The sequence below is a fragment of the Spermophilus citellus genome (genome assembly GCF_964194105.1).
Source record: "Spermophilus citellus genome assembly, chromosome: 18".
Classification (NCBI taxonomy): domain Eukaryota; kingdom Metazoa; phylum Chordata; class Mammalia; order Rodentia; family Sciuridae; genus Spermophilus; species Spermophilus citellus.
The window spans coordinates 12,628,076-12,655,420 of NC_138200.1; the positions used below are offsets into that span (position 1 = coordinate 12,628,076).

A 27,345-nucleotide genomic window follows, 5' to 3' on the forward strand; every position below is an offset into this window, starting at 1 on the left:
TCTTGGGGTCGCAGGTTTGGAGCACAAGCCTGCCTGCAGGGCCGCACCAAAGGCCAAAAGCCAGGTGTTTGCAGGAGGAGCTCTCCACCTTGCTCCAAGTCTTCAGGGTGGCTCCCTCCACAGGGACTCTTCAACCCTCAGGCCAAAGAGGGTGTCCCAGCTTGGGAGAGAAAGACCCCAGCCACACAGTTCACTCCCCAGGCGCCAGGTGGCCTTAGGGCTCAGAGGAGACTGGGCCCTGGGGGGAGAGGGGAACTCCCCCACAGGCCCAGAGGACACTGAGCCCTGGCAGGCTAGGGGCGCTCAACCACAGGGCCCAGGGCAGACTGAGCACTGGCGAGGGAGGGGCACCACCCACGGGCCCCAGAGGAGACCCACTGGGCACTGCTGGGCAAGGGGCGCTCACCCCTCAGGACCCAGAGTGGCCTGAGCCAGGGGCGCTCAGCCTGGGGACACAGAGGACACTGGAGACCAGCAGGTGAGGGGCGCTCACCCGCGGGCCCCAGAGGTCACTGGTCCCTGGCTCGCCTGGGGGGCTAAGCCCAGAGGTCCGGGCACACAGAGGACCCGCGGGCGAGGGGCGCTCACCCGCAGACCCCTGAGGACAAGGAAGCCTGCTGGGCCCCCCCACAAGGCAGGCGGCTCACCCACAGGACCCTGAGGACACTGGGCACTGGCGGGCGAGGGGCGCTCACCCGCAGGACGCAGTGCAGAATGAATGCCAGGGACCCAGGGGCCCTCCCAAGCAGGACCCTGGGGAAAGGGAACAGGGCTGGGACCCCTGGGAGTTGGGGCGGGGCCCGCCATGCATGCACCAGCAGACCCCAGAGCACACTGAGCAAGGCAGGGCGAGGGGCGCTCACCAGCAGGGCCCAGAGCGCCCTGGGGACTGCAGGCCTCCTGGGGCGCTCACCCACAGCCAGCAGGCCAGGCCCAGCACTGCCGAAGGGAGGGGTGCTCACCCCCAAAAACTAAGGAAGCCTGAGCCTCCCCCCCCCCAGCCAACCCAGGGCCAGGCGGCTCCCCTCCACACTCAGGTCTGCCAGGAGCACTGCTGGGCCAGGGGCGCTAACCCCCAAAACCCTGAGCAGCCTGAGGCTGGGGGGCTGAGGGAGCTCACCCACAGCAACCCTGGAGAATGAGTGCCCGTGGGCGAGGGGCGCTCACCCACAGGCCTCAGAGTCCTGGGCCCCTTTTGCGGAGATGCCCTCAGCCCCAAGTCCCCCTTACCTGGGCCAGGGTGGGACAGTGGTGCCCTTCTCATGGGTCTCATCAGGTCCTCCACGATGGTGGGGAGATGTCCTCTGCCAAGTCTCCCCAGCTCCTGCCCAGGTGGGCGTTGCTCCGGATCCAAGGGTCCCACAGGGTTCTATCCTGGGGCCCAGAGAGCGCCCGGTGGCGCGTCCCAGGAGATCCCCACAGGCCTTGGAAATTGGCCCCGCATCCACTGGTGCCAGGGACCTCCGCAATCCCGGGCAGGTTGGGGTCATGCACAGGAGCACAGCCCGCTGGGCCCAAAGGCCAGAAAATGGTGTGTCCGGCGGGATGGATCCGGGTCCTGGGTGCCCTTGGAGTTGAGATCCCCTCACAGTGCTCTTGGGGTCGCAGGTTTGGAGCACAAGCCTGCCTGCAGGGCCGCACCAAAGGCCAAAAGCCAGGTGTTTGCCAGGAGGAGCTCTCCACCTTGCTCCAAGTCTTCAGGGTGGCTCCCTCCACAGGGACTCTTCAACCCTCAGGCCAAAGAGGGTGTCCCAGCTTGGGAGAGAAAGACCCCAGCCACACAGTTCTCTCCCCAGGCGCCAGCTGGCCTTAGGGCTCAGAGGAGATGGGCCCTGGCAGGAGAGCATGTGTCCTGCAGGATGGATTCAGATCCTGGGTACCCTTGGAGTTGACATCCCCTAACAGTGTTCTTGGGGTCGCAGGTTTGGAGCACAAGTCTGCCTGCAGGGCCGCACCAAAGGCCAAAAGCCAGGTGTTTGCCAGGAGGAGCTCTCCACCTTGCTCCAAGTCTTCAGGGTGGCTCCCTCCACAGGGACTCTTCAACCCTCAGGCCAAAGAGGGTGTCCCAGCTTGGGAGAGAAAGACCCCAGCCACACAGTTCACTCCCCAGGCGCCAGGTGGCCTTAGGGCTCAGAGGAGACTGGGCCCTGGGGGGAGAGGGGAACTCCCCCACAGGCCCAGAGGACACTGAGCCCTGGCAGGCGAGGGGCGCTCACCCACAGGGCCCAGGGCAGACTGAGCACTGGCGAGGGAGGGGCACCACCCACGGGCCCCAGAGGAGACCCACTGGGCACTGCTGGGCGAGGGGCGCTCACCCCTCAGGACCCAGAGTGGCCTGAGCCAGGGGCGCTCAGCCTGGGGACACAGAGGACACTGGAGACCAGCAGGTGAGGGACGCTCACCCGCGGGCCCCAGAGGTCACTGGTCCCTGGCTCGCCTGGGGGGCTAAGCCCAGAGGTCCGGGCACACAGAGGACCCGCGGGCGAGGGGCGCTCACCCGCAGACCCCTGAGGACAAGGAAGCCTGCTGGGCCCCCCCACAAGGCAGGCGGCTCACCCACAGGACCCTGAGGACACTGGGCACTGGCGGGCGAGGGGCGCTCACCCGCAGGACGCAGTGCACAATGAATGCCAGGGACCCAGGGGCCCTCCCAAGCAGGACCCTGGGGAAAGGGAACGGGGCTGGGACCCCTGGGAGTTGGGGCGGGGCCCGCCATGCATGCACCAGCAGACCCCAGAGCACACTGAGCAAGGCAGGGCGAGGGGCGCTCACCAGCAGGGCCCAGAGCGCCCTGGGGACTGCAGGCCTCCTGGGGCGCTCACCCACAGCCAGCAGGCCAGGCCCAGCACTGCCGAAGGGAGGGGTGCTCACCCCCAAAAACTAAGGAAGCCTGAGCCTCCCCCCCCCCAGCCAACCCAGGGCCAGGCGGCTCCCCTCCACACTCAGGTCTGCCAGGAGCACTGCTGGGCCAGGGGCGCTAACCCCCAAAACCCTGAGCAGCCTGAGGCTGGGGGGCTGAGGGAGCTCACCCACAGCAACCCTGGAGAATGAGTGCCCGTGGGCGAGGGGCGCTCACCCACAGGCCTCAGAGTCCTGGGCCCCTTTTGCGGAGATGCCCTCAGCCCCAAGTCCCCCTTACCTGGGCCAGGGTGGGACAGTGGTGCCCTTCTCATGGGTCTCATCAGGTCCTCCACGATGGTGGGGAGATGTCCTCTGCCAAGTCTCCCCAGCTCCTGCCCAGGTGGGCGTTGCTCCGGATCCAAGGGTCCCACAGGGTTCTTCCCTGGGGCCCAGAGAGCGCCCGGTGGCGCGTCCCAGGAGATCCCCACAGGCCTTGGAAATTGGCCCCGCATCCACTGGTGCCAGGGACCTCCGCAATCCCGGGCAGGTTGGGGTCATGCACAGGAGCGCAGCCCGCTGGGCCCAAAGGCCAGAAAATGGTGTGTCCGGCGGGATGGATCCGGGTCCTGGGTGCCCTTGGAGTTGAGATCCCCTAACAGTGTTCCTGGGGTCGCAGGTTTGGAGCACAAGCCTGCCTGCAGGGCCGCACCAAAGGCCAAAAGCCAGGTGTTTGCCAGGAGGAGCTCTCCACCTTGCTCCAAGTCTCCAGGGTGGCGCCCTCCACATTCCCGTGCCTCACTGTGTCCTCTCCCCTGGTGGTCTGAGAAGTGTCTCCAGGTAGTCTGTTGGAGCTCTGCCCACCCTCTCTCCTTTGTATCCAGGATGTTATTGATGTCATAATGGTTGGGGGAGGGGCAGGCACAACTCATTGGAGAGGGTGTCAGTGCCCTCTAGACTGACTGTCCTCTTGTCTGTTTCATTGGAACTAATGACCTCTGCCCCCATTGGTTCAAGTCTGATACCTGAAGAGCCCTGGCCAAATTCAGTTTCTGATTCTTCTCCTTCGAATTGTCCATTGGGGGTGCTGTCCTGGGCATCAGGGGTTTGGTGTCACAGTGTAACTGTGGAATTTGAGAGCCCCAGTTTCCCATGTAGTTCCTGCTGGTGCCAGGGGCATCTCTGCCTGCTGCTTTCTAAATAGGGACCCCACGCCTGGTCTCTAAACCTCGTTTCCTCTGTGCTCAGTTCCGGGAAGCCTGGGTCTCCCCTTTCTCTTCTCCCCTTCTCCAGCCCTCCCCAGGCACATGCACACTGCCATGCTGCACTGGGTCTTCTGACCCTGACAGGAGTCCCATAGGCTCCTGTGTGGTCTCATTGAAGGGTGGGAAGAAAGTCCCACCACAGGTCCGGGATCTCTCAGAGTCCTCAAGCTCCTCAGCCAGGGGCACTTGTGACCAGGCAGAGCCTGTCTCTCCCCCACAGGCCAGCCCCAGTGTCCCCAGGGCTCCAGAGCTGGGGCATGTCCTTATTACCAACTTTCACCCCCGCCACAGACTTCCCCAGGGGGCTATGGTTTTAAAGGAGCCCTGAGGTGTCTGGGCCCCATGGGGATGGGCAGGGACAGTGGTTTGGCTGCAGGGACCACAGCTCAGCCACCAGATCAGCCTCTGCCAGAAACCGCAGCACTGAATCAGAACCCACCTGAGCAGACTGCCCAGAAGTCCCAGAGCGACTTCACTAGGATGTCCACGGCTGCCTCGCTTTTGCCTTTTGGACTTATGGGTTTGGAGGATTTTAGTGATAAATTCATCCTTTGGTTTTGCACACTTAAATTATACATCTGTTTTGTTTCAAAGGAAGCTTTTGGCTCTAGGGCCCTCTCTGCTCCTTTCCTGGTAAGCTCCACTTTTTCAAAGTTACTTAGGGGACTGCCCACCAATCCTCAAATTAACTAGCCTGCACCCTTGAATATGAATCTGCTTTCCTAAATAAATCATCACTCTGAAAAGGAAGGAAGGAAGGAAGGAAGGAAGGAAGGAAGGAAGGAAGGAAGGAAGGAAGGAAATAAATTAAATCTCAGACTGTTTGAGCATGGAAGACTTTGATAGAGACTTGCACATAGCATCCTAAAATTAAATCATACGACCACGTGACCTCAGGTTGTTTCAACAGATCACAGCACGACTCAGATCTAACTGCCTGTGTATAGACTTGGTACTTACATACATGGTGCTTTGACTCATGGCTAAAATGTTAACCTAGCAAGATCTCTGACAAATGGGTTAATTTAGATTTGTCAGAGACAATAAAGTCGACTTCAAAACTGAAACACGTTTGTTTTGTTTTGTTTTTGTTTGGGGCCAGGGGTTTCCTGCCATTCAGTATTACTACAGCAATTTTTAGGGTTTTAGGTTAAAGTATTAACAATGATTCTCTGGGATCTCAAAATTTCATGAGAAGGTAATCAAGAAATAACTTAAAAATAAATCTGGTGGCCAGTCGCTATGGCACATGCCTATAATCCCAGCAGTTCAGGAGGCTGAGGGAGGACTGTGAGTTCGAAGTCAGCTTCAGAAACTTAGCAAGGTGCTAAGGAACACAGTGAGACTCTGACTCTAAATAAAATACAAAATAGGGCTTGGGATGTGGCTCAATGGTTGAGTGTCCCTGAATTCAAACCCCAAACGAAATAATAATAATAATAATAACAATAATAATAATAATAATAAAAAATTTGGTGAGGATAAATGGGATAAGTGTTTATAAATATATGTAATAGGAGTAAAACATCCAAATAATTTATAAGTGAGTTAAAATACTAAGCCATCCTCTGCAAGTATGAATCAAGTACTCAGATTCATGAAGTCTGTTAAAAGGCACTGCATTTTGGGTCCGTTCCATGTGGTTCACAGATTCTTGGTATAGAAAAACACTGATGTCATCAAGGATTATCTGATCTTTTGAGAATTACTATTCTAGAGGAACAATGTAAGTATCTAGAAACAAACTTCAATTAGAAAGCAATCTCATATGGAGACATACTTCAGTGGACTTTGAGCAATGAAGTTTTCAGATATTTAAGGATCATTTTTGTCATCCATTTTAAAATATCTGGAAGTCAATAATTTGTATAAGGACGACTCATTCAATACTTAAGCTTTAAAATAGCCGCCTTCTATTTTAGGTAGCAGTCAGTTTGAAGGAAACATAGTTTGCTTTGTGGTAGGTGGGCTGGCGAAGGCTATTCTAATAGAGGCAGCAGCTCTGGCCCTTCCTGCCTGTTGAGAACCCTTTACTAAGTGGCCCAATGCCAGCAGGGACGGCAGGGACTTCTCTGCAAAATGTCAGCTGCTGCTCTAGTTCGATCACTCCTTTGCTTACATTAGATTCTTTAAAATGTACTTCTTAAAATCCATTTGGTGTTTCAGGAAAGTCTTGCAGGATTCAAAAACAAAAATCTTAAGCTAGGCCAGGTGGCACACGCCTGTGATCCCAGCAACTCGGGAGGCTGAGGCAGGAGGATTGTGAATTTAAGGACAACCTTAGCAACTTAGTGAGACCCTGTATCAAAATAAAAACGAAAAGAGTTGGGGATGCAGCTCAATCTCCAGGACCAACAAAAAACAAAAATCTTGAGCTTTTCACACCCAAATCTGTTGTGTGCTGTTGTTGGTGATGGTGAGTGACCAGCATTTGCACCTGCACATGGCACTGGTCCATCTGGAGTGTGCACATGGTAGACATTAGAGTCTTTGCAACTGAACTGTCCCCTCAAAGTCCTGTGTTGAAGTCTTGGTCCTCAGGGCAGCAGTGTTCAAAGTGGGGCTTGGGGGAAATGATTAGATCAAGACAACTCTGACCTCGCTGACGGATCAGTCCTTTACTGGGTCATCTTGGAGGAGAATACTGGAAGGTGGGGAGGAAGGATGAGCGGCTTAGGGAGAAGAAGGGTGATCTCATCCCCAGTCCCTCCCTCTCCCTCTCCTTCCCAGCCCCCAAGAAGCCAGCAGCTTTCCTCTGCCAGGAGCTTCCCGTCATGATGTTCTACCCGGGGCCCAGAGTCAATAGAGTCAGTGACCATGGACTGAAACTCTGGAACCATGAGCCAAAATAACCCTTCCTCTTGTAAGTTGATTTCTCTGGTGTTTTTCCACAGGGACAAAACTCTGAGTAATAGAGTCTGCTTGCCTTACAGGACCATGGACAGCTCCTGTAATGTAACTTGATGATGGGTTCCAGGTAGGTTCAGCCTAAGAACCACTCCTTCTAACTCTGTCACCCAAGTTAGACCCAAAGGGCCTTTCCACACTGACTTCCCCTCTGATATGGGACCAGATCAGACCAAGGATGAGGCAAATCCACCTCGGCACTGAGGGACCAAACCACCTGGTGGAAGATCAGCAAAGTCTTCCGAGAAAGCCCCTCAAGAGGAGGAAATTGTCAGAGTCAAAATGGAGTCACTGGTGTCAGCCCAGAGTCCTGAGGCATCCTGCACCAGGCACAGTCACTGGGCTTCCTGGGCACCTCTGCGCCTGGGCTCCTTCTTGCCTCCTGCTCTGCAATTTGTGACAGTGCTCTGTGTTCAGGAAGAAACATCTGCTCTGCCCCAGGTGCCTTGATAGGGTTCCCACTGCAGCCCAGCAGCAAATGGCCAGTCAGATGATGGCACTCCAGAGCCCTCAAACTGAGGAACAGATGGGAATGGGGAGTGGGGTGGACTGTAATGGTGCCCATTTAAAGTTAGAAAATTTCTAAGACTTTTTTTTTTTCCTCAGTCCCCATCCATTTCCTGAAAACCTACTCATCTTAAATTGGTGTTTGGGGCTACTGGAAGAGAACAAATGAATTCTACATGTTCGAGAAGGATGTGTATTTTTGGAGGAACTACATGGCCTTAATGCTTCCTGACCTCCTCCCCCAATTTAATCTTGAAATTTGTGGAGCACTGGAGAGAGGATTCGGTCAGGGGGGCAGAGGCTCTATGGGTGGCGTTATTGCTCTCCTGAAAGAGGCCCAAGGAGCACAGCTTCTGCCATGTGAGAGCACAGCCAGAAGTGATATCTGCCAACCAGAAAGTGGCCCTCTCCAGACACCAAGTCTGCCAGTGCCATGACCTTGGACTATGAGCCTGCGGAACTGAGCATGAATGTCAGCTGCGTGTTAGTCAGACTTGGATCACTGCACGAAATGCCCAGTGCAGCTAACTTTATGAAAAGAGGAGGCCAATTAGCTCAGTTTTGAAGGTGGAAAACCATGGCACCTGCCTCAGCTCAGTTCTTGTGAAGGCCCCATGATGATGGCGATGGGGACCTCAACAGCAGGGGTGTGTTGGAGCAAGCATCACATCTCAAGTGGGGGGCAGGCAGGCTCTGGCCACTGACCCAGGGACTGCCCTAGCGTTACGCCTGGGAACCTTGTTCAGAGCAACTTATTCGTTTATGTCTCCAGATTCCTAAGGCTGTCCACATGTCATCCCTCTCCAGGGCTCTAACTCTAGTCCTGTGGGCCAGCTCTGCTATTCTGTGCCTGTCACATCTGGCTCCCTGGAGATTGCTTCCTGACAAGCAGCCATGAAAGAGCCTTCTGTCACCCCAGGGATTCCTCACCCCCAATCCCATTCTCACCTTTTTCCTCCTGGCACCCCAGGAGCACCCCTAGCACAAGACCACACTTTGGTGTAACTGGTCTGGCACTTCTGCCAGCAGGCAGGGACTGGACACAGCCCCCGACTGTGCATCCCAGGGGCTGCTGCTTTCAGCCCAGAACCCCGAAACACAGGTCCAGGCAGCCTCTGGCCTCCAGCCCTGGGTAACCCCTTTGCATTTCCAGGTTCTGGGGAGGTTTCTGAAGCTGGGTCTGCCCAGAGGCCTGGGCTTCCTACCTCAAGTGTCCTGAGCCCACAGGGGTCCTGCAGCCACTTGTGGGGCTCAACATTCTCTTTGTTCTGGTAGCACTGCCACCAACTCAGCTCCAAAGATTTTCCCCTTTATTTATTTTCATTTAATTTATTTAATCAATTCATTTAGTAGTACTGAGGATTGAACCCAGGGGCACTGACTGCTGGGTTACAGACCTATTTTTATTTTATTTTGAGACAGGGTCTTGAAGTTGCCCAGGCTACTCTAAAACTTGTGATCTTCCTCCTCAGCCATTCAAGGTGCAGGGATTACAGGCCAGAGCCACTCAACGACTGATGGCTTTTTAAAGAATCCTCAGCATCTTGTCCTGACCAGTAGTGTAAGGGTTTGTCAAAAATGACAGAAGGGCAGGGGTCTGGGGGTAGGAAGGACAGTAGAATGAATCGACATTATTACCCTATGTACATATATGACTATAATACCTGTGGGATTCTACATCATGTGCAAACAGAAGAATGTGAAATCAGACTCCATTTATGTATGCTATATCAAAGTACATTCTACTGCCATGCATAACTAATTAGAAAAAAATAAAAATTATATTTTTAAAATAAAAAAACAGGACGTTCTCTTAAAATTCTCTTATTTTCCATTTCAACTTAATAATAAATAAATAAATAGTAGTAAAGATAAACCCACAACTTGCCTTGGAGTCGCCCACCTGGCCCGGGAGGTTTCCTTCCTGAACCCTCTGTCCTCTGGCCTGCGAGGTTTCCTTCTCGACGGTTGGGGGCGCGCGCGAGGTTTCCTTCGGAACCTTTAGGGGGAGCTAGGCAGCGGGCACGCGGCGACCCACCTCCCTGCTCCCCTCTGGACGCCGGCCGCCGAGGGCTGCTGTCTACTATGGCGCCCGCTCAGGCTTCACAATGAGACTGGGGTGCAAAAGGTCCGGCGTCACGCACAAGGGATGAAGACAGGGCGGCTTGCAGCTCCCTCCCCCAGGCTTCGGACCCGAACCGGCAGGGAGCTAGCTTGAGGGAATGCCTCTGCTCTTGAGCCTCTTCCTCCTGGCCATGCTTCTGATCCCAGCCACCAGGGAGGCTGAGGCAGAAAGATCTCAAGTTCTGGCCAGCCTGTGCAAACAATCGAGACCCTCTCTCAAAAAAGGCTGGGGATGCGACTCAATGGTTGGACACCCCTGTAAGGTGGACGCTCTCCACGCCTGTGGCACACCCGGCCAGCCCATTTCCATCCAGGAACCGGCCTCATCCAGGGCCAATGTGGGTGGTAAATGGGGTTTGAGTTTGCCAGCCCCCATGCCTGGCCAGGGAGACTGCACCAGCCAGAGGAACAGGGACTGTGCGGCCAGAAGGCGTTGGTGGTTGCTGTGGTAACATTGGCAGTGACCCCAGTAACTGTCCCAAAGGGGGTCACCTTTGCTCAAGCAGAAGTTCAGAAACTTGGAAAGTGGGGGGCAATGTCTGTGAGGACAACCACCCAGCCAGTGGGCCAGTCTCGCTAAGTCGCACTACCCTTCAAAGGGACAGTGAGACTGTGCAGGGGTTGTTGACAGGCAGGGAGGATGAGTGTGAAGGTGGGAGAAACACAAAGTCCTGTGGTCCATTTTCAGAATGAGTATTTAGCTAGCCTGGTGTAAGAGCCAGTTGCTGCCATTTTAACTACAGCGCTTCCCTTTTCCACAGTTTTAAAGTGAGCCAATCACATAGGTGGTAGGTCCTGAGGGCTTCTTATCAGAGCAAGGGGCAGTGCTGCCTTAGGGATAAAAAGAGGAAGCCTGCCCACCCCAGGTGCTTTCTCACTGAACTGTTCCAGAGCACATCCTTCTGCAGAAGTAATGTCTGCCTTGCTGAGTAACTTGAGCAGTGCCTGATTTCTTGCAGCACAGGGTATTTCCAACAAGGGGCTCACCAGCCTGAAGGCCCAATGCAGCTGCAAGGCAGGCACTGCAGGGAGACTGGACATGGGGTGGAGACACTGTGACTGAGGGAACCTGGAACCTTTCCAGCTCAGACTCTTGCCCCGCTGGCTGCAGGTGCATTTGAATGTCAGCTGCCCGACCCTCACCATGCACTCAGCACCCTGGCCTGAGTAGGGAGCTGGGTTTTTTATTATTGTTTATTCGTTGTCTGGGTCTAATCTTGAGACTCCAGTGTGGTCTTTGAGCAGCAGTTATGTTCAGTCCCTAACCACTTTCCTCCTCCTGTTAACACGAAGCTCTGCCCTATAGCCCCAGGGCCCAGTACAGGACAACTAGGGGCAGTCCTATGCCCCTTTGTCCACCCAAATTGTTCAAATTAACCAATCAACAGAGAGCAGGAAAAACCTAGCTACCCCTACCCTGTGAGCCATTGTCAGCCCCCATAGCTCCAGAGGGCTGTCACCCAGCCCCAGGGACACCCCCTGTGACCCTACCTGGCAGCTTCCTCTTGGTTAGAGCTCTACCTTCCATCTCTCCAGGGTCACTCTGGGAGTCCACATTGAAAGACCCTTTAAGTCTTCTGTAACAGGGCTCTGGGCAGCCTCTGGCCCCAGCCCCAGGAGGATGAGGCAGGGTGATCCACAGGAAGATGCCCTGAGTGTGAGAAATAGAAAGTCTAGTGGCTCTTTTTCACAGTTTGGTATTCAGCCCTTATTGGATCCAATCGCAGCCCTTTCCTTTTGCCCACCCTAATTCTAAAATTAGCCAATCAAGTAGATTGCATCCCCGACTCCTCTGAAGGGAGTGAAAGGTGGGTACAAGTAAGAACAATGGAAAGAACCCATATGGATAAGTCTTCTTTTCCTTTAAAGAGTTCTAAGCAAGCACATGAACAGTGGTAACACTGTGTAAGAATATGGCTATTAGTCTTCTTCAGTCACAGTAAGCACACCTGGAGGCTAAGGGTAGACATTAATGAACACCATCAAGGCCTAATTCAAATGTAAAAGACCTGAGGCTCCCCTGTGGGCTGGACTGTCCTATGGAACAGTCCAGCCAACTCCTTTATCCCAGAGGTGGAAAACCAGATGGTGGGGGTGAACCCAGATGGGAGTTATAGGAGGACCTGTGGGGGTGAACCTGAATGGAAAGGAAGACAGTGGCTTTGATTCTGAGTGTTTAACATAGCTTTTGCTCCATGCTCTACCCAGAACCATGTATAAACTCCTAAGTTGGCACACCAAAATGGGTTTTTCTGCTATCAGGCCTCCTCCCACATGGTGAATCTGTCACTTCTCCCTTAAGTAAATCCTGATCCTTTTACTCTTCCCTTTTATGATTGTCTGTGGATCTTATTCTTCAATATTCAGGAGACAAGAACCAAGAGGAAATTGGTAAAGTCCTCCAAGAGGCCACTGGAAGCCACACTCTTGCTGGGCACTGGCCCCACCAACCGACTGCCATGGAATTCTGTGATGGACACTTGGGCTTTGGCTTATATGTCAGTCTCAGGGGCATTTCTTGTCTGCCACATGATGTCCTGTGGACACAGGATCATTGCCATCACCATAACTGCCATTCGCCAGCAGGATGGGTGGCACCAGCTCTGCTCAGCTTGATCTGAGGGTCTGACTGTGCAAAGGCATAGTGTCCCTGGAATTCATGGACAAAACACAGAGGCACACATCTGGCAAACACACACCTCCTTACACATCACACAACCCAATACACATGTCACACACACCCACTCCACACACAGTACTACAACTCACATGCCACAAAACACATCATCCTGTCCAAACTGTGCTACACAAACAACACAGGACATGCACAGCACCCAACTATCCACACACAAACCCAGCAGACACGCGACATGCAAACAGCACACACACACTGCACACACACCACATAATATAAACATTATACTACACACCTATACCATTCTTTGAACATTATTAAAGCTTTTTTGTGGCTCATTATATGATCAGTGTTTGGAAAGGTCTGTGCACGTGTGTCTCTGTGTCCTGCGGCTGCACATCAGGTTTCAGGGCCATGTGGTGTGGCCATGGGGGGCCTTGGGTCCTATAGGAGGGGCTCCTGTGCCCCTGGGGCTCACCCTCCTGGGCCCTGCTGAGCCCCCCCCCCCAATCCCAGCTGCCTCTGGTGATACACTGAGGGATCAGGACCCAGCGTCAGCCAAGGACACACCTGGGCACCCACAGGACCGAAGCCACACCACACAACTCAGTATCCCCATGCTCTAGAGCTGTGGGCTCCCTCCACCCATCACCCAAGTGGCCTTTCCTTCTGCTGGTCCAGATGCCAGGGACTTCTCACCCAAGGACGTTGCCTGGTGTCCTTCACATTTCTCCAATGCTCATGCCTCCCCCAGGAATGCAGAACTGGAGAGGGGAATATTAACCATGGGGTGGGCCTCCAGGGTGAGCTCAAAGGCCCTCCTCTCTGGACTGTGCCTCAGCGACCTGCCCCAAAGCCCAGGAGCTGCTTGGGGTGGTCTGGGCAAATGGGGGATCCATGTCCTTAGGGGGACATGCTTTGGGGGCCTGTTATAGGGGGAGAAGGGATGAAATGTAGGGAGTTCAGGGGGGGACTAAGGAGACCCTGGAAGCTGGGACATCGCAGGCCCAGGCTGCACATAGCCACACCTGCTGTGCAGGAGACATGGACAGCACCTCAGTGAGGGGCCCAGGGTCTGTAGACTGGGGACCCTTGGGAGCCCTAGAAGGGGAGCAGACACTGGGGAGGAACTTTTGTACTTCTGGACCCAAGAATCTGGAGTCCCTGCTGACTGATTGGGGCGTTCACCAGTGTCAGAGAAGACAATATAAAACAGAAAAATGAACTGAATCACAATTTTGGCCAAGATGGAGCATGAAGCTGATCTTCCTCTGCCTGTCCTTCCATCTGCAGGAAGGAAGCCAGGAGACAGAGGGAGAATCTGATCTTCCTCTTCTGTCCTGCAGAAGCACTGCCATCCACAGGAACAAAGCTGGGAGATCAGTTGTGTAGGCCCAGGGGACCCTGCTGGGGACATGATCAGTTCCCTCCAGCCCTACATTCCTTCCTGGGCCAGGGCTTTGATCTGGCCAAAGCTTCCATCCTGGGCATGGGACGGTTGACTGCAGTGAGCTGGGATGTTGGTAGGAAATGGCAGGGAGAAGGGCAATATGGAATTTCTCTGAAATTTTCTGATTTTTATTGGGCCTGGTCTCAGTCTCTCCGTCTTGTCCATCCTGCAGTCTTGAGGGATGTGGGGCTCCCTGTCTTCTGGCCCTTTATTGAGATCCCCTCCAGGGCACCCTGAGCTTGTGAGTGAAAAGAGCCAACCTGCAAAGATGCTCACTGCTTCCACCTAGTGGAAAACGTGGGAAACCTGCTCTGAAGCCTTGGCAATGCCTCCTTGGGTAGGGTTGGCACCGGCCCATCTTCATTCTGACAATGCCCCTGTCTCCAAATAATCTTTTCTGAAGACATTACTGATTGTCCATCAAGTGGTTGGGCCTAAGTCGCTAGAATGGACTTGTCTTGGTCTGATCTAGCCCCTCATCAGGGACAGGTCCCAGTCCCTCCTTGACCAGAAGTTAAGAGTCAGTGTCAAAAGACCCTTTCTGAGCCAAATTTGAGCAACAAAACAGGCTTAGAAAGAGTAGTTCCTGGGCTAAGCTTTTACTTGGAGTCGTGAAGCACTTGCCTGTGGTCCATCAGGAGCAGCACCAGGAGGGCTTGCAGTGGAGAAGGGGCCCTGGTCAGCATTTGCCCCCTTGCCCAGCCCCGGATTCCAGGTTTCCTGGCTGCTGTCACTGTTCTGTCCAAGTTACCAGGACCCCCTTTCACCTTATGGGCCTCCACTTCTTTCCAGGGCTCTGGGACTGTCCACCATGAAGGTCCCTGGGCACATCTGGGACGATATGGGGCTCAAAACAGGTGCTCAGATCTACCTTATTCCCCACCCTCCCGATGCTGCATGCATGGAGAACTTTGCTATCTGAGCCCTGAACCTCTCCTCATTTACCCTTGGGGTACATGCACCTAAGTGTGGTCCCAAAATCTAGACCCTTCCTCCAATGGTAGAGCTAAGGGGTCCCTCATCTCCTCTGCCTCATCCTCCCCCCATCAAAAGTGTGGATCCTGCAGTTCTTGCTGGGAGGCCATCTGAGATCAGGGGCAGGTTCCTGGATGCCCCAGCTGTGGGGTCAATTAAGCATCACAACAGTGACCAGGTAACCCTAGCTGCTAACTCACACTAAAGATCTTTGGGAAAACGTTCCATCTGCAATTAAATTCTACCTTTATTGTGTTACAAAACATCACACAACACTGTGGAAACCTTGGGGAAGGTGGAGAAGGTGAGAGCAGGAGGAAGCGGTGGCCTGCATGGAGACGCACAGGAGACCTCAGCCCAGGCGGGCATCTCTGGGGTCTGTGAGCAGGAAGATGGAGGCCTTACACATTCCGCTCCTGAAGCTGACTTGGAAGGAACTTAGCAGATGCCTCCACTCCACCTCTGGCCAGGGCTGGATGAGGCCTTCACCTTCTTTCCACTCGGCAGGGCTGAGCAAGGCCATTGTCACAGCTGGCAGGGGACATCTGTAGTCTGAATTTTCCAAAGAGCCAACACTGCCTTTGCATCTGGAGGATGGCCTATGTTTTTATTTATCTTTCCCTATAACCTATTCTTCCCTGCAGGGGAAGAAAGACGCACTTTTCAGGTTTGTGTTATTCCTCAAACCATGTGTGTCAGATCCTTTTTTCTAGTTAAGGTCCCCATCAATCTGTCCCTTTCATTCATGGACTGGACCCATCATCTCAGCCCTAGTCAGGGGTATATTCTGCAGCCGCATTCCCTGCCAAACACTAAAATTACCCCACCCCTCACTGTCCTTTAGAAACTCAGGAGACTCTCAGAATCTACCAGTAGATCACTCCAGAAGAGATGTGGGAATTCACCCTGCTGTGTGCACAAGTCTTCCATTGAGTGTGGTCACAGGGTCAAAACATCCATAGAGCCTGGTGCAGTGGCCACGCCTTAATGCCAGCTACCAGGAGGCTGAGGCAGGAGGATCACATGTTTGTGGCCTTCCTGGATGACTTTGTGAGATCCTGTGTTGAAATTAAAAAGAAAAAAAGTCTGGCAGAGTGCCTCTGGTTTCCCTTCCAGGTATCACACATCAACAAATATATATATTTTAAAGATCCACACACTGATGTGCCAAGAGCCAGCATCAGAGTTCAGGATGATCCCAGACCTGCCTGTGGAGGAAGCAAGTACCCAGCACCACCACGCCTGTCCCTGCCTCAGCACGCCTGGTCCTGCTGCCTGTCACAGCTGTCAGCTGAGCTCGGCTCAGGTGTGTCTAGGACAAGGTTGCCCTGGTCTTTATCTTGGCATTTGGTTTTGTCTTGACCTGGCTCAGCTCAACCCTGGACTTGGTCTAGGCTTTGGTTTTCACCTTGACAACTTTGGCTTTGTACTTTACTCTGCTCTGTAGAAACAGGCTTCTATGTGCTCCTAGAATTGACTTAAATCTAGATAAGTCCAAGTCTGAATGACCCCACCAACTCACAGTGCTCCCTCGGGGACAACTGCTTGGTAGACAGCACCTGTCATCTTACTGGAACACCCAGGCAGAACATCCTCACAGGCAACAGGACAGGAGCTGGCCCCTCCTTGACCAGCTCCTGACTGTGTCCTCCCCTGGAGGGTGCTGCTAGTACCACACAGAGTATGGGCCCAGGGGCAGATGGGCCTGGGTTCTGGTACATGCCCTGCCCCTTGTTGCTTAGGTACCACTGGCAAAGTCACATAAACCCCTTGAGCATCCTTTGCCATTTGGAAACGGAGGCGATCACTGTTCCCTTACAGACTGGAGGCAGATGGTTCATGACATGAGGTGTGTCGAGCATCCTGTCAGACTCAGGACAGAAAAGGTGCTGTCAACACAGGAAAGCTCTGTTTTTCCAAAGTCTTAGCAGCAGGGTGGAGCTGGAAGCTCCTCCTGTCTTCACACCCTCAAGTCAGCACCCTCACTGGGAGCCTCCTCCCCTGCAGCCTGCATTTCCTGTCCCCCAGCCCCCATTTGCTCTGCGCTCACATTCTCTCCCTCTCCCCGTCCAACTTCCACTGTCTGGCTCCACCATAGCCTCCAGAACACCCATAAGGAGGCTGGTTGTTGGGATGGAGCAAGAGCCTCAGCCTCCAGGAGGGACAGGGAGCAGGTGGCAGAACCCCCTGGGATTGCACATGCAGGTTCCAGGCTCTGAAGAGGTTCAGGGTCATTCATTCATGATCCCTCCCTCCTTCCCCATAAAACCACTGAGACTTGTCTACACCTTGGGCCTTGTGCTGCTTGGAGGGTCTTGTGGGGAGTGAGAAAGTCCTGTCCCTTATGCTCCAGAGGGAGTGACACCCAACACACCAGGAAACATGTGACCTCAAGTCCAGCAAGGGAGTGTGTGGACCGGCTGTGTGAATGGAGGCCTAGATATTTTGTTGAGGAAGGTGATTTGGTTCCAGAGTAAAAGTGATTATTCTCCATTTGCTCTCACTCCCAGACCACACTGTCCTCTCCAGGCTGCCAGTGCCCAGGACTAAACTAGCTGAGCCAATGACTGGTCTCTGGTCCACAGACGCCTAATAGGCCCTCAGCATGCAAAGCACGGGGCTCTGGCTACAGAGTGACATGCACCACTGACCTGCCACCCGTGGTCTGTGTTCCCTGTGCCTCAGTTTCCCTTTATTGGATACATGGGAAGTGGTGTCTGGTTCACCATGTTGTCTATAAATTAACCTTGAAATACTCTCAGTAACCTGACCTGGGCTTAGAGGAGCTGTCCCTAAAGAAAAAGCCCCTACTCTGATCTGCCTCCCAGTCAGAGCCCTGGGCTGGTCCCGGGATGACCAGGAGCATCTCTTTCCACGGTTCCTCCCCTTGGGGACATGGACCTTCCTGTGGAGCCTCATAGAGGTCCATCAGGGCACCTGATTGGCCTGAGGCACCTGTCCCTCTGTGATCACCACACCTAGTCCCAGGAGAAGGAGATGCCCAGGTGCCCTTGCCCAGATGTGGCTCCTGGGACTGTGCCCTGGCTGCTGACCACCTCCCGGAGCTACCAGATCAGGTAGCCAGTAAATCCTTGCTCCCCAGTGGCCCTCAGCAGGAAGCCAAACTCCAACCCTGGCCACGCGTCCTCAGGGTCACCTGGAGCCAGGAGCCTGGGACAGAGGTCTGGAGCAGGTACACCCTAGGACTAACCTTCTCTGTGAGGACTCCAGGGCCCTCAGGCCAGGCCTGACTCAGTCCTACAGGGTCTTTCTCAGGGCCATGCTCCTGGGAAGGACACAGGGGCTGGGCTGAGACTGCTCTGCCTGGGCCGAGTCTCCCACCAGACCACCCTGCTCTCTGCCAGTGGATTCAGGCAGAGGACTCAGGTCTTCTGAAGTCTGTCTGCCCTGCGTGTGTCCTTCAGTAAGTGCTCCAACTCCACTGTGGGGACACAATGCATAGGAGGAGGGAGGCAGACCCAGGTCTCAGGGTCCTGTGTGCGCAGTGGAGTTGACCCTCCAACACCCAGAAGACCTGGTGCATCACTCACCATGTACACGGATCTCTCCAGTTGCTGCTTCAGTACCAAAATTGTCAGCTGTGGTTTGCAGGGTGTAGAATCCTGTGTCCCCCTTTGTCACATTCACAAATAGCAGGGACCCATTGGGGTATATTGTCTCACGACCACTGAAGGCAGGGCCTTGGGTAGCTGAGTGTGTGAGATTCGAGTAGGACACAATTAAACGGCTGTGGTCTATTACTTGCCCTCTGTACCAGTGGTAGCCTACAGTGTTCCCCGACACATTGTGGACAAGTAGAAGAGCGTCTCTCCCTTCAGCAATGTCGGAAGGCACTGGTTCAATAGTGAGCTGGGCAGTGGGGTGCGGGTTCCAGAAGGTTAACAGTGAGACTAGGAGGGAAGAGAGAGAAATCCATCAATATGGGTCCTTAATATAGGTGGAAAGATGGGGCCCAGGACCTCAGCAGGAGGCTTCATTTCAGCCTCGGGGGTGTGTTGGGTGTATACATGGTTGTCCCTGTGTCAAGGCCAGCAGCATGACCTTATTTTCTTCAGTACCCCTGTATCTGTCATCCTCTCTTGGGAACACCTTTCCCCAGGTGTCTTCAAGGCTGGCCCCTCAGTGCCCTCAGATCCCTGCTCACACCCAGGGCACCTGGGCACCCGCCTCCCCTGACCACCTCCTTACACACCCCAGGTCTTCCCTGTGGACATTCCCCTGCTCTCTGCCCTCCTAGATCTACACAGCACCTGGCCTCACCTGCAGATCTCCCTCTGGCCTGGCTTCCTGCCCTCTAGAGAGGAAGCTCCAGGAGGCAGAGACTAGTCTGACCCTTGTTGTGGCCCAGGGCCTGAACCAGGCTCAGCCTCCTGTGGATGAGTGAAGCAGGGTCCCCACACTGAGCATCCAGGTGTCTGTGCCAATGTCTGAAGCTGGTGGCTACAGACAGTGTCCAATGCTCAAGTTGCCTTTCTATTTGGATAGTGGCCCTGACAGAACTGTTAATGTCAATTTTCAAAATATAAAGGCCTCTGGTGAGTTACTTGGAGAAGAGCACCCCTGAGCTTTCCATCCCCCTTCATCTGTTCCTGTTGGTGAGCTTTTGTCTTCTGTGTTCTGTTCCCAATGGACAGAGTGAAGCCCTGTGTCCCCTGTGAGGGTTGGGTCCTCCCTGGGGACACCAGCAGGACTTTGCTCCCACCTCCCACCCTCTTTGAGGGAACTGTCCCCTTTTACCTGCCAGCAGGACCCCCTGCCAGGGGATGCCCCCTCTGCAGGGACAGGCTGAGGGGGGCTGCATGGTCCCTGCTGCTCTGTCCCCTCTGTTGAAGGAGCTTCACTGCAGACCCGCTGGGAAGCCGAGGTCCAGGCCAGTGAGCCCTGCTGCCCTGCTCCTCTCTGAGCTCAGCCTCCTCCCAGGACAGGAGCACTTTCCTGGGTCACAGGACTGGGGGCGGGGTCTCTGTGGAGGAACTCAAGGACATCCTCAGAGATGACCAACTGCAGCAGGAAGCAGCTGATGGTCCTGGAGGGGGTTAGGAGCCACCTTTAGTAATGTAACAAATTCAAAGAGGAAGAGCCTAGTCATTTCCACCAGAACTCAATGCTGTAGATAATGTGTGAGCAGAAAGGCCTCCCTCCCATACCTTAAAAATGAGCAGAACGCACTTGTAAGGAAAATAGTTCCAGTAACTGTGATGCGTGTTTTGTTCTTCTAGAAGCCTGTGAATGTCAGAATTAGCACTTTATCTCTTAAGGATGGGAGAGCTGTCCACACAATGTGGACTGTGCTGTCATACATTTGTGTGGCTCACCCTCTCTGCACAGCAATGAGGTGCTCCGTGTCCCTGTCCACTGGTCACCCCTGCACACAGCGGGAGGAGGCTCACACTCCCCCAAGAGCTGAAAAGTGTCTTGGTTCCCCTTCATCCCACCACCCAGAATGGTCCAAATTCTGCTGGTCACAGTGTTGGGACCCCAGGTGGAGGTCTGTTCAGGGTCATGTGAAGGGAACATGAGAATGTGTCCCTTCAGATCACGTGCAGGGGTCACTTGGGCCTGTGATGATGTCAAGATGAGTGAGAGGAGCAGAGGTCAGGAACAAGGACATCGCAAAAGTGGACAAGAGAATCACCCAGAGCCTGAGAGGTGACAGGTGAATGGTGAGGACTTTAACGATTCCCCTGTCACCTGCCCCCTGAAGAAGAGCAACAAGACCCCTGTGGCTCCGAGTGGGCCCAGGGTTGGGGCAGCAGAGTGCTGCAGGCCCAGGGGGTGGTGAGACCCCAGCTCTGTCCAACAACTTAGTCTGTTTGGGGTCAAGTCAACTTAATGAATGATCCACTGTCTACAACTTCAAACATGAAGAGAAATTCCTGGGCAGTCCATTCCTCTTACTAAGACCTTTCTTCCTAACTTAGAACCGACTTTGGCTTCTTTGCTCAGAGGCCTCCTGAGGTTGTGAGAGTGGCCCAGGGACTGTCCAGGTGTTGGGTGTGGGCTCAGATCACGGGCTTCCTCTTCCCAGTGCTCCCTATGTCCATGGTGTCATGAAACCCAGCAGGTGTCACTGATGTGGGGCTACTGACCCTTGGGAAGCCCACTGTGCCGTGGAGGTTCAGGCAGGTGTGCGGCCATCACCTGGAAACACGTCTTCTCCAGAGACTTCAAGTGATTGATAGTGACCAGCACCAGTCAGTCTCTGCCCTCTTACACTCAGGTCTCCTAACAAGAGGGGTGGATTTCATCTGTGGAGTTGTTTAGTGCATGTTGGTGTAGACCAGTGAGTCTCAGCCAGGGGCCATGTTGCCACCCAGGGGCCATCTGGCAGCGTCTGGAGACACTTTTGATGGACACAGCTGGGGGAGGGGTCCTACTGGACTTAGTAGGTACAATTCCAGATGGTGATCAACACTCCACAGCACACAGCCCCCCAAGGATGGTCAGCCCCAGTGTCAGTGGAGAGGAGAGGGGAGCCCTGCTCTGCACCCTTCTCTGGCCTCCCCAGAGTCTCCCCTCACCTGCTCCTTCCCACCCCTCCTCACCTATCCCCAAAATCCACCTCCTCCCTTTGCATCTTCAGTTCCATCCTCCAAAGTTGCCCTTTGCCCCAGGTCAGCCCTCACCTGCCCTCTATGGGCCCCTTGGCGTGTCCACCAGAGGGCAAGCAGGCTCTTCCCCGAGTTCAGGGGAGCCTCGCAGTCCTCTGAGACCAGTGCAGCTGCTTTTCCTGTCCCATCCCCAAGTCCTGGGCTGAGCTGCAGATTTGCTCAGGAGGAAGCCCCTGGGAGGGCACCAGGGACCCCACGGAAGAACCTCTTGTAGGAGGCGTGGGTACATGGACTGGTGACCTGAAACCAACTCCAGGGCACTCGACAGTGGGGAGGGAGAAGGTCCCAGACTCAGTGAATGGACATTCAGGGCCCTGATGTCCCTGCCTTATGGCCACTGGGGAAAATGGCTTTGAGCCTGTGTCCCTAAAGTCTGTGTCACCTGGGATTTGTGTCAATAGGTGTCATCAGGGCACCTCTAGGTTGGATCCTGAAAGCACCCCTCAAAAAAATATCAGAACAAGGGAGAAGCGCAAAAGCCAAAAACAATTTTAAAAAGAACCCCAACTTTTGCTGGAGAACAGTTTTAACCCCAGAGCGCATTGCTCATAATTGTCCTCTAGAGCTGAGCTAGTGGGAGGCTAACAGTGTCTTGCTCCAGGGTGTGACTCCAAAACTAGTGCTGTTTAAAGTCAACTAAAATAAAGTGAAGCTGGAGAGTGCACTTAGGGTCTCCCTCAAATACAAGGGGAGGGTGCCTTTGTGGGAAGGAAAGTGAGGTCTTCAGGAGGAGGTGTGGGCGCTCAGCCTTGGAAAGTTCCGGTGCCAGACACCAGGTGCTGAGGGTTTGCTCTCCCCTGTGTGTTTATGGCTCCTGACGTGGATCAGGGGGGAAAAGGATGGACCTGTGAGGAACATGTGGCATCCCGGTGCCCTGGCATCCCCTGGGAGACAGCAAAGGCCCCGAGGAGGGCAAACGTGCTGGGATTTGGGGAAATAGACCTAGTGATTTACACTGAGGACAATCTGAGGCTGCTGTCCTGCTGGCTGGCAAGGTCAGAACCGTGGGCTGCATGTGGCCCTCAGTGTGACTTCACCTGACTGGGCCAAACCCCCTCTAGGGCAGGTCTGAAAGCAGGATGGGGCAGACTCTCATGGTCAGCTTGGAGGGGTCCTCTAGTGGTGTTGTCTCATTAGTGGAATCTGCCCATCCCCCCAGGTCACCACTGTGTCTGGAGCTCTGCGGTCCTCCCAGCAGGAAGCTCGATGCCTGGCCACATGTGGTTCCCCCCAGCACCCCCAGTTCTCTATATCCCAGCAGTAGCCACCGTCTGCAATCCCTGGATGGTCCAGCAGACATGACCCTGCATGTAGCCAGGCCAAAATCTCCCCCAAGTGTCCTGTGATTCTTTTCAGAGAAGGATCTGGAAGAGCTCTGTGAGACAGGAGGAGGGGGAGATGGGACCTCCTTGCTTCTGAGGTGACTGATGTGTGACATTCATCCAGTGATTGAGACTAGGAGGAGGAGGGGTCTGAGCAGGGTGAAGACACACTTTATTTATGGGCGGAAAGACCCTTTCTGTGCACACAGAACTGAGGCCTGAGGGGCCTGCCTCCTGAAGGTCAGGCAGGAAGTGTCCCATCGGGGCCTGGTGTCCCAGGAACAGAGCATCGGCCTCCCCAGACACAGACTCCAGGATGCGCTGACACAGGAGGGCCTGGCCCAGGTCCTGCTCCAGGGTGACCAGGCCTGACTCCCTCCAGAAGGACCCATGTAGCACTTATGGGAACCCAGGATTGGCACCTCCTGTCTCACATAAAGCAGCTGGAGCTCTGTCCCTCCTCTCCCGTCCTGGACACCAGAGATGTTCATGACGTGGCTCTGAGACACATGCCCCAGAGACTCAGCCTCTCCACACACCTCACAGGGGCACAGCCACACCAGGTTTGTCTAGAGGCACCTGGAGAAGGACCCAGGGAGTGTGCGGGGCAGGGCAGGAGGACACAGGCACTGTCCAGAGAGCCAGGCTGGGCAGAGGCCCCCCCTCTTGGACAATGACCTAGGGACTTGTCCTTGGAAGGCAAGCAGCAGGGCCCAGGGCTTCCGTGTGTCCACTTCTCTCCGAGCTCTCTGTCTCAGGCCTCTCTGGTGATGTGGTCAGTCCTGGGTGCTGGGGTGGGGGGAGGCTGAGGGACACAGTGAGAGCTCAGCTGGAGGGCTGCCTGCTCATTCACCAGTCACCCCCTTGGTGGGGACACTGGGATGCCTCTGTCCTGAGTGTCCCTTGTCCTGTCACTACTTGCTTTTATTTATTCCCTTCAGTTTCCACCAGAGCTGAGGACTGAACTCAGGGCATTGTGCATGGTAAACAGAGCTTTGTCACCGTCCCCTGAGAGAACGGTCTCACCCCACCACTGGCCTCAGCTGTGTCCTGGCCTCAGGGCTTTCAGCTCCACACAGGGAACCCCTGAGGTGCCACAAAACTGGGCATATTTCCTTTATGATGGAGAATCCCAGGTTGGCCCTGCATCTTCCCCCTGTTCTCAAAGCTCTGGGAAGGTGGCTTTCCTCCCAGCAGTAAAGGGACACCTTGGCTCTGGAGGCTAGAATTGGCCCCACTGAGGTATGACTGGTATAGGGACCCGCGCTCTATCTTACGTGTCTCCAGCCTAGCTCAGATCCCATATCCAAGTGTCTCAGAGGGAACTTCAGGCCTGGTTGTGCAAGGGCAGGTGACCTGTGTCCTAGAAAGAGGTTTGGCAATGGCAGACAGTGACCCTGGGCTCTGCTGCTCTTGGGGAAAGAGATCGGGGAGAGCTTTTCTCTCCATTAGTTGGTGCAGCTGTGGCTCAGGCCTGCACATGTCCTCTGTGGGTGGCCTCTGTCCTCTGCCTGGATGGTTCTCTTGTGGTCACCCTGCTTTTCCCCATGAGTGATGGAGGTAGCAGGCGACTACAAGGGACCCATGGCCAAGCAGGGTTCTCCCAGGCACAGAGGCTCAGGGCTCCCCACAGGGGACTCTCCAGGCTCCATGGTGATGGGACAGAGGGTCTCCTCCCTGATCAGGATGTGCTCTAGAGCCTGTCTCCATCAGGGGCAGCAGGCATGGAGGTGGAGCCCACAGGGCCATTGGTGCCCAGCTGAAAATCAGGCGACATCTCCCCCTCCATCTCCAGCCAAAGCCACACTCCTGTCTCAAAGAATCCCAAGGCTGAATTTGACTGTGAGGCCCATTGTTGCCCCTGAAGGCCATGAGGAGACCCATGGCCATTGTGAGGGACTGTAGCAGGGATGCTGCCTAGGGTCCAAATGGTGACAGTGGCCCTGACACTGGGCTCAGGTGGCTCTGACCTACAGGCTATAGGAGAGGTCCTGTTCACCTTGGGTCCCCAGGGTGCCTGACACCCAGTGCAGGGTGAGTCTAGGGAGAGGACGGGGTTGTCCTGAGGACTCCTGCTCAGAGTCGGGAGAACTTTGCAAACAAGGATGGGTAGCCTCAGGGGAGCCAACTGTCCTAAGGTTTCAAAAGAAGGACAAGGGGAGGTGTCTCTTGAAGAAGATCACAACCAGGATGGTGCACTGTTAGGAACCCATGGGACGCTCTTGCCTCTGACTTTTGGTTGGAGTTGTTCTCTGTTTATTTTCCCTGATAGTCGAAGGCATGTGGGAGGCTTTTCCTGTCTGCCTGGTCTCACAAATGTCCAACCTGAGCAGAGGTGACTCCTACAGACCCCTTGATGAGCACCCAAGGCTGACAGTGAGCAGGGAGGGGCTAGGAGGGCTGTCCCCTCTCTGTGCAGGTCAGGGAGGTGGAGGGGAACAGGAGGCTCAGGAGTGTGGCTGAGGTGGGGCACAGGCAGGTTTGGGTTCCCTGGGGGGGTGGAGGGCATCCCAGGCCACAATGCAAAAGCGGCACCTGCTGTCACAGGGAGAGACCAGCAAGTAGATTGCTATTCTGGCTGCAGCTGCCTGGGAATGACCTCTGGGCCATATGGTGAGGCCAGCTGTATTGTATGTGTCTGTCCTTTCACAGGTATGAGGAGGGATGGGGCCGAGTGTTTCCTTGACAGTCAAATTTCCTAGTGGCTGCTTCTGCCCCAGCGCCTCTCCCTGTAGAGGGTCAGGAGGGACCTGAAGCTGTGTTTTGGACCCAGGGCTGCTTTCACAGACACCCTGTGGGGCCTGCTGCCCTCAGGGAGGGAGGAGAGGGACTAGGGTGCTCCTGCATGCTGAAGCCTCAGGTGTCCCACCTGGGGATTCTGCTCAGACACCTGCCTTGGGGGCATGTCAGAGCTGGTGGTTGTCACTGACCTGAAGCTGGCATGTGTGGGGGCAGGTGTTCAGCAGCTCAGAGCACATGGCTCCTGTAGAGGGAGGGTCTCGGGGGCTGAGCAGGTTGACCTGGGGAAAATGGGAAGGACTGCTGGAGAGTCAGCCCCTCATCTGCCCCTGTCAGGGTCTGAGGCTGTGTCCAGGGAGAAACACTGGGCACAGGGACAGGGTACAGAGCACCCTGGGGACTGCTCAGATGCAGAAGGTGAAGAGGAATCCACCCCATGCAGGTCAGGGAGACTCCCCTGAGTGCACAGGTGACTCTTCCACTGGGCCACCTGGGGGGTGAGTGGGACCTGACATGACACTGCCTGAGCATGACACTTCCTGGAGGGCTTGGCTTGACACAGTTTCCCAGGGGCTTGTGTGTGGCTCAGGGAGCAGGATGCGGTGCTCAGGGGGAGCTCCAGCTGCTGTGGTTCCCAGGGCAGGACCTGGGGGAAAGGGTTCCACGAGCTTTTAGGATGCAGCAGTGGCCTGAGTCTCAGGGGACTTATGTTGCTGTGCACACCCGCTAGAGCCTCCAGAAGAATGCAGCTCAGGACACCTTGGTATCTGCTGTTCGGAGCCACTGTGTGGGAGCCAGTCTGTGGCAGCTGCACCAGGAAACCAAGAAAAGAGAAGTCATCGTGTGTGAGCGGATGCTATGTTCACGCAGGACGAGCCTCACTAGAGCTGAGTCACAGCGGAATCTCTGAGGATGACTTCCTACTTCTCCTGCAGGACAGACAACTCTCAGGCATCAGCAGAGTGTCCCCTAATCTTTACGAAATTCACCTCTAATTTCCAGGAGTGTAGAGGCCTGATCTACATGAACCTACATGAGAATGTCCCCTGCCCAGCCTTCAGGGAAGGAGTCACAGCAGTGGCCAGGTGTATCGAGGAGGCTGTAGAGCACATCCTGGTCAGGAGGAGACCCTCTGTCCCATCACCATGGAGCCTGGAGAGCCCCATGTGGGGAGCCCTGAGCCTCTGCCCTGGGTGCTGGAGTGTGGAGAGGAGGCTGGTCCCAGAGAGACCAGGCAGGGCAGAGTGGAAGGTGATGGGAGGGCAGAGCTGGAGCCTCGGGCAGGGCCTGAGGCCCTTGTTCAGGGCCTGAGTCTGGGTCTGGCCCTGTCCCCTGATTACTCTGACAGTCAGTGTCCATGCCCCAGCAGAGGTGAAGATGTCCTGAGTACTGGCCTTTGGGCAGAGAAGAAACCTTGGCCACAGCTAGCCACCCTGTGTCCCTGGAGTGTGAGGGCCACTGAGTGCTCTGCTGGCTGCAGGGCCTTGGGACCCCCACCCTTCCCTGTGGACAGACCCGACCTTTGCCCTGGCTCCACCTCCCAGTTCTTGTCTCCCAGGAAGAGAAACCCTGTGGGAACAACTTAGAGACCACGATTCCCCTGCGTGACACAGGAGAGAGCTGACCTGGAACCTGAGGGGAGTGTCTGCCAAGAGACATTCCCACAGGAACCAAGAGTGAAGGAGGAAAGGGGGTCTTTATTCAGCGCCTTTCCAGGTGACTCACAAGGGTCCTTCCGTCTCCCTGGAAGCCCCTGCCCCTGGGCACAGGCAGCCTGGTTCTGGCCATTGACAGCCCAGGGCAGCCTGTGTCTCTAGAATCCCCAGGGACCACCCCCCCCTCTAGGTTACAGAGTCCAGAAGGGCTCAGGCTCCACCTCTGTCCCATCACCCAGCATCTGGGGTCTAGCAGGACCCTCCCTCAGCCCACATGGAGCATCGTGTGGTGGAAA

The 27,345-nt window shown here is 55.0% G+C and overlaps 1 protein-coding gene across 1 annotated transcript in view; it reads right to left on the bottom strand.

Annotated features, from left to right (window-relative positions):
* LOC308637388 (cell adhesion molecule CEACAM4-like) overlaps positions 1 to 19,538 on the bottom strand; it is a gene marked incomplete at its 3' end in the record, with an annotated part of 82,851 nt that extends 63,313 nt beyond the window's left edge. Inside the window, exon 1 of the mRNA XM_081273692.1 lies at positions 19,460 to 19,538. Within this exon, the coding sequence (XP_081129818.1) occupies positions 19,460 to 19,523 (64 nt within the window). The 5' untranslated portion in view covers positions 19,524 to 19,538. The remainder of the gene's footprint in view (positions 1 to 19,459) is intronic.
* Positions 19,539 to 27,345: the final 7,807 nt, after the last annotated feature.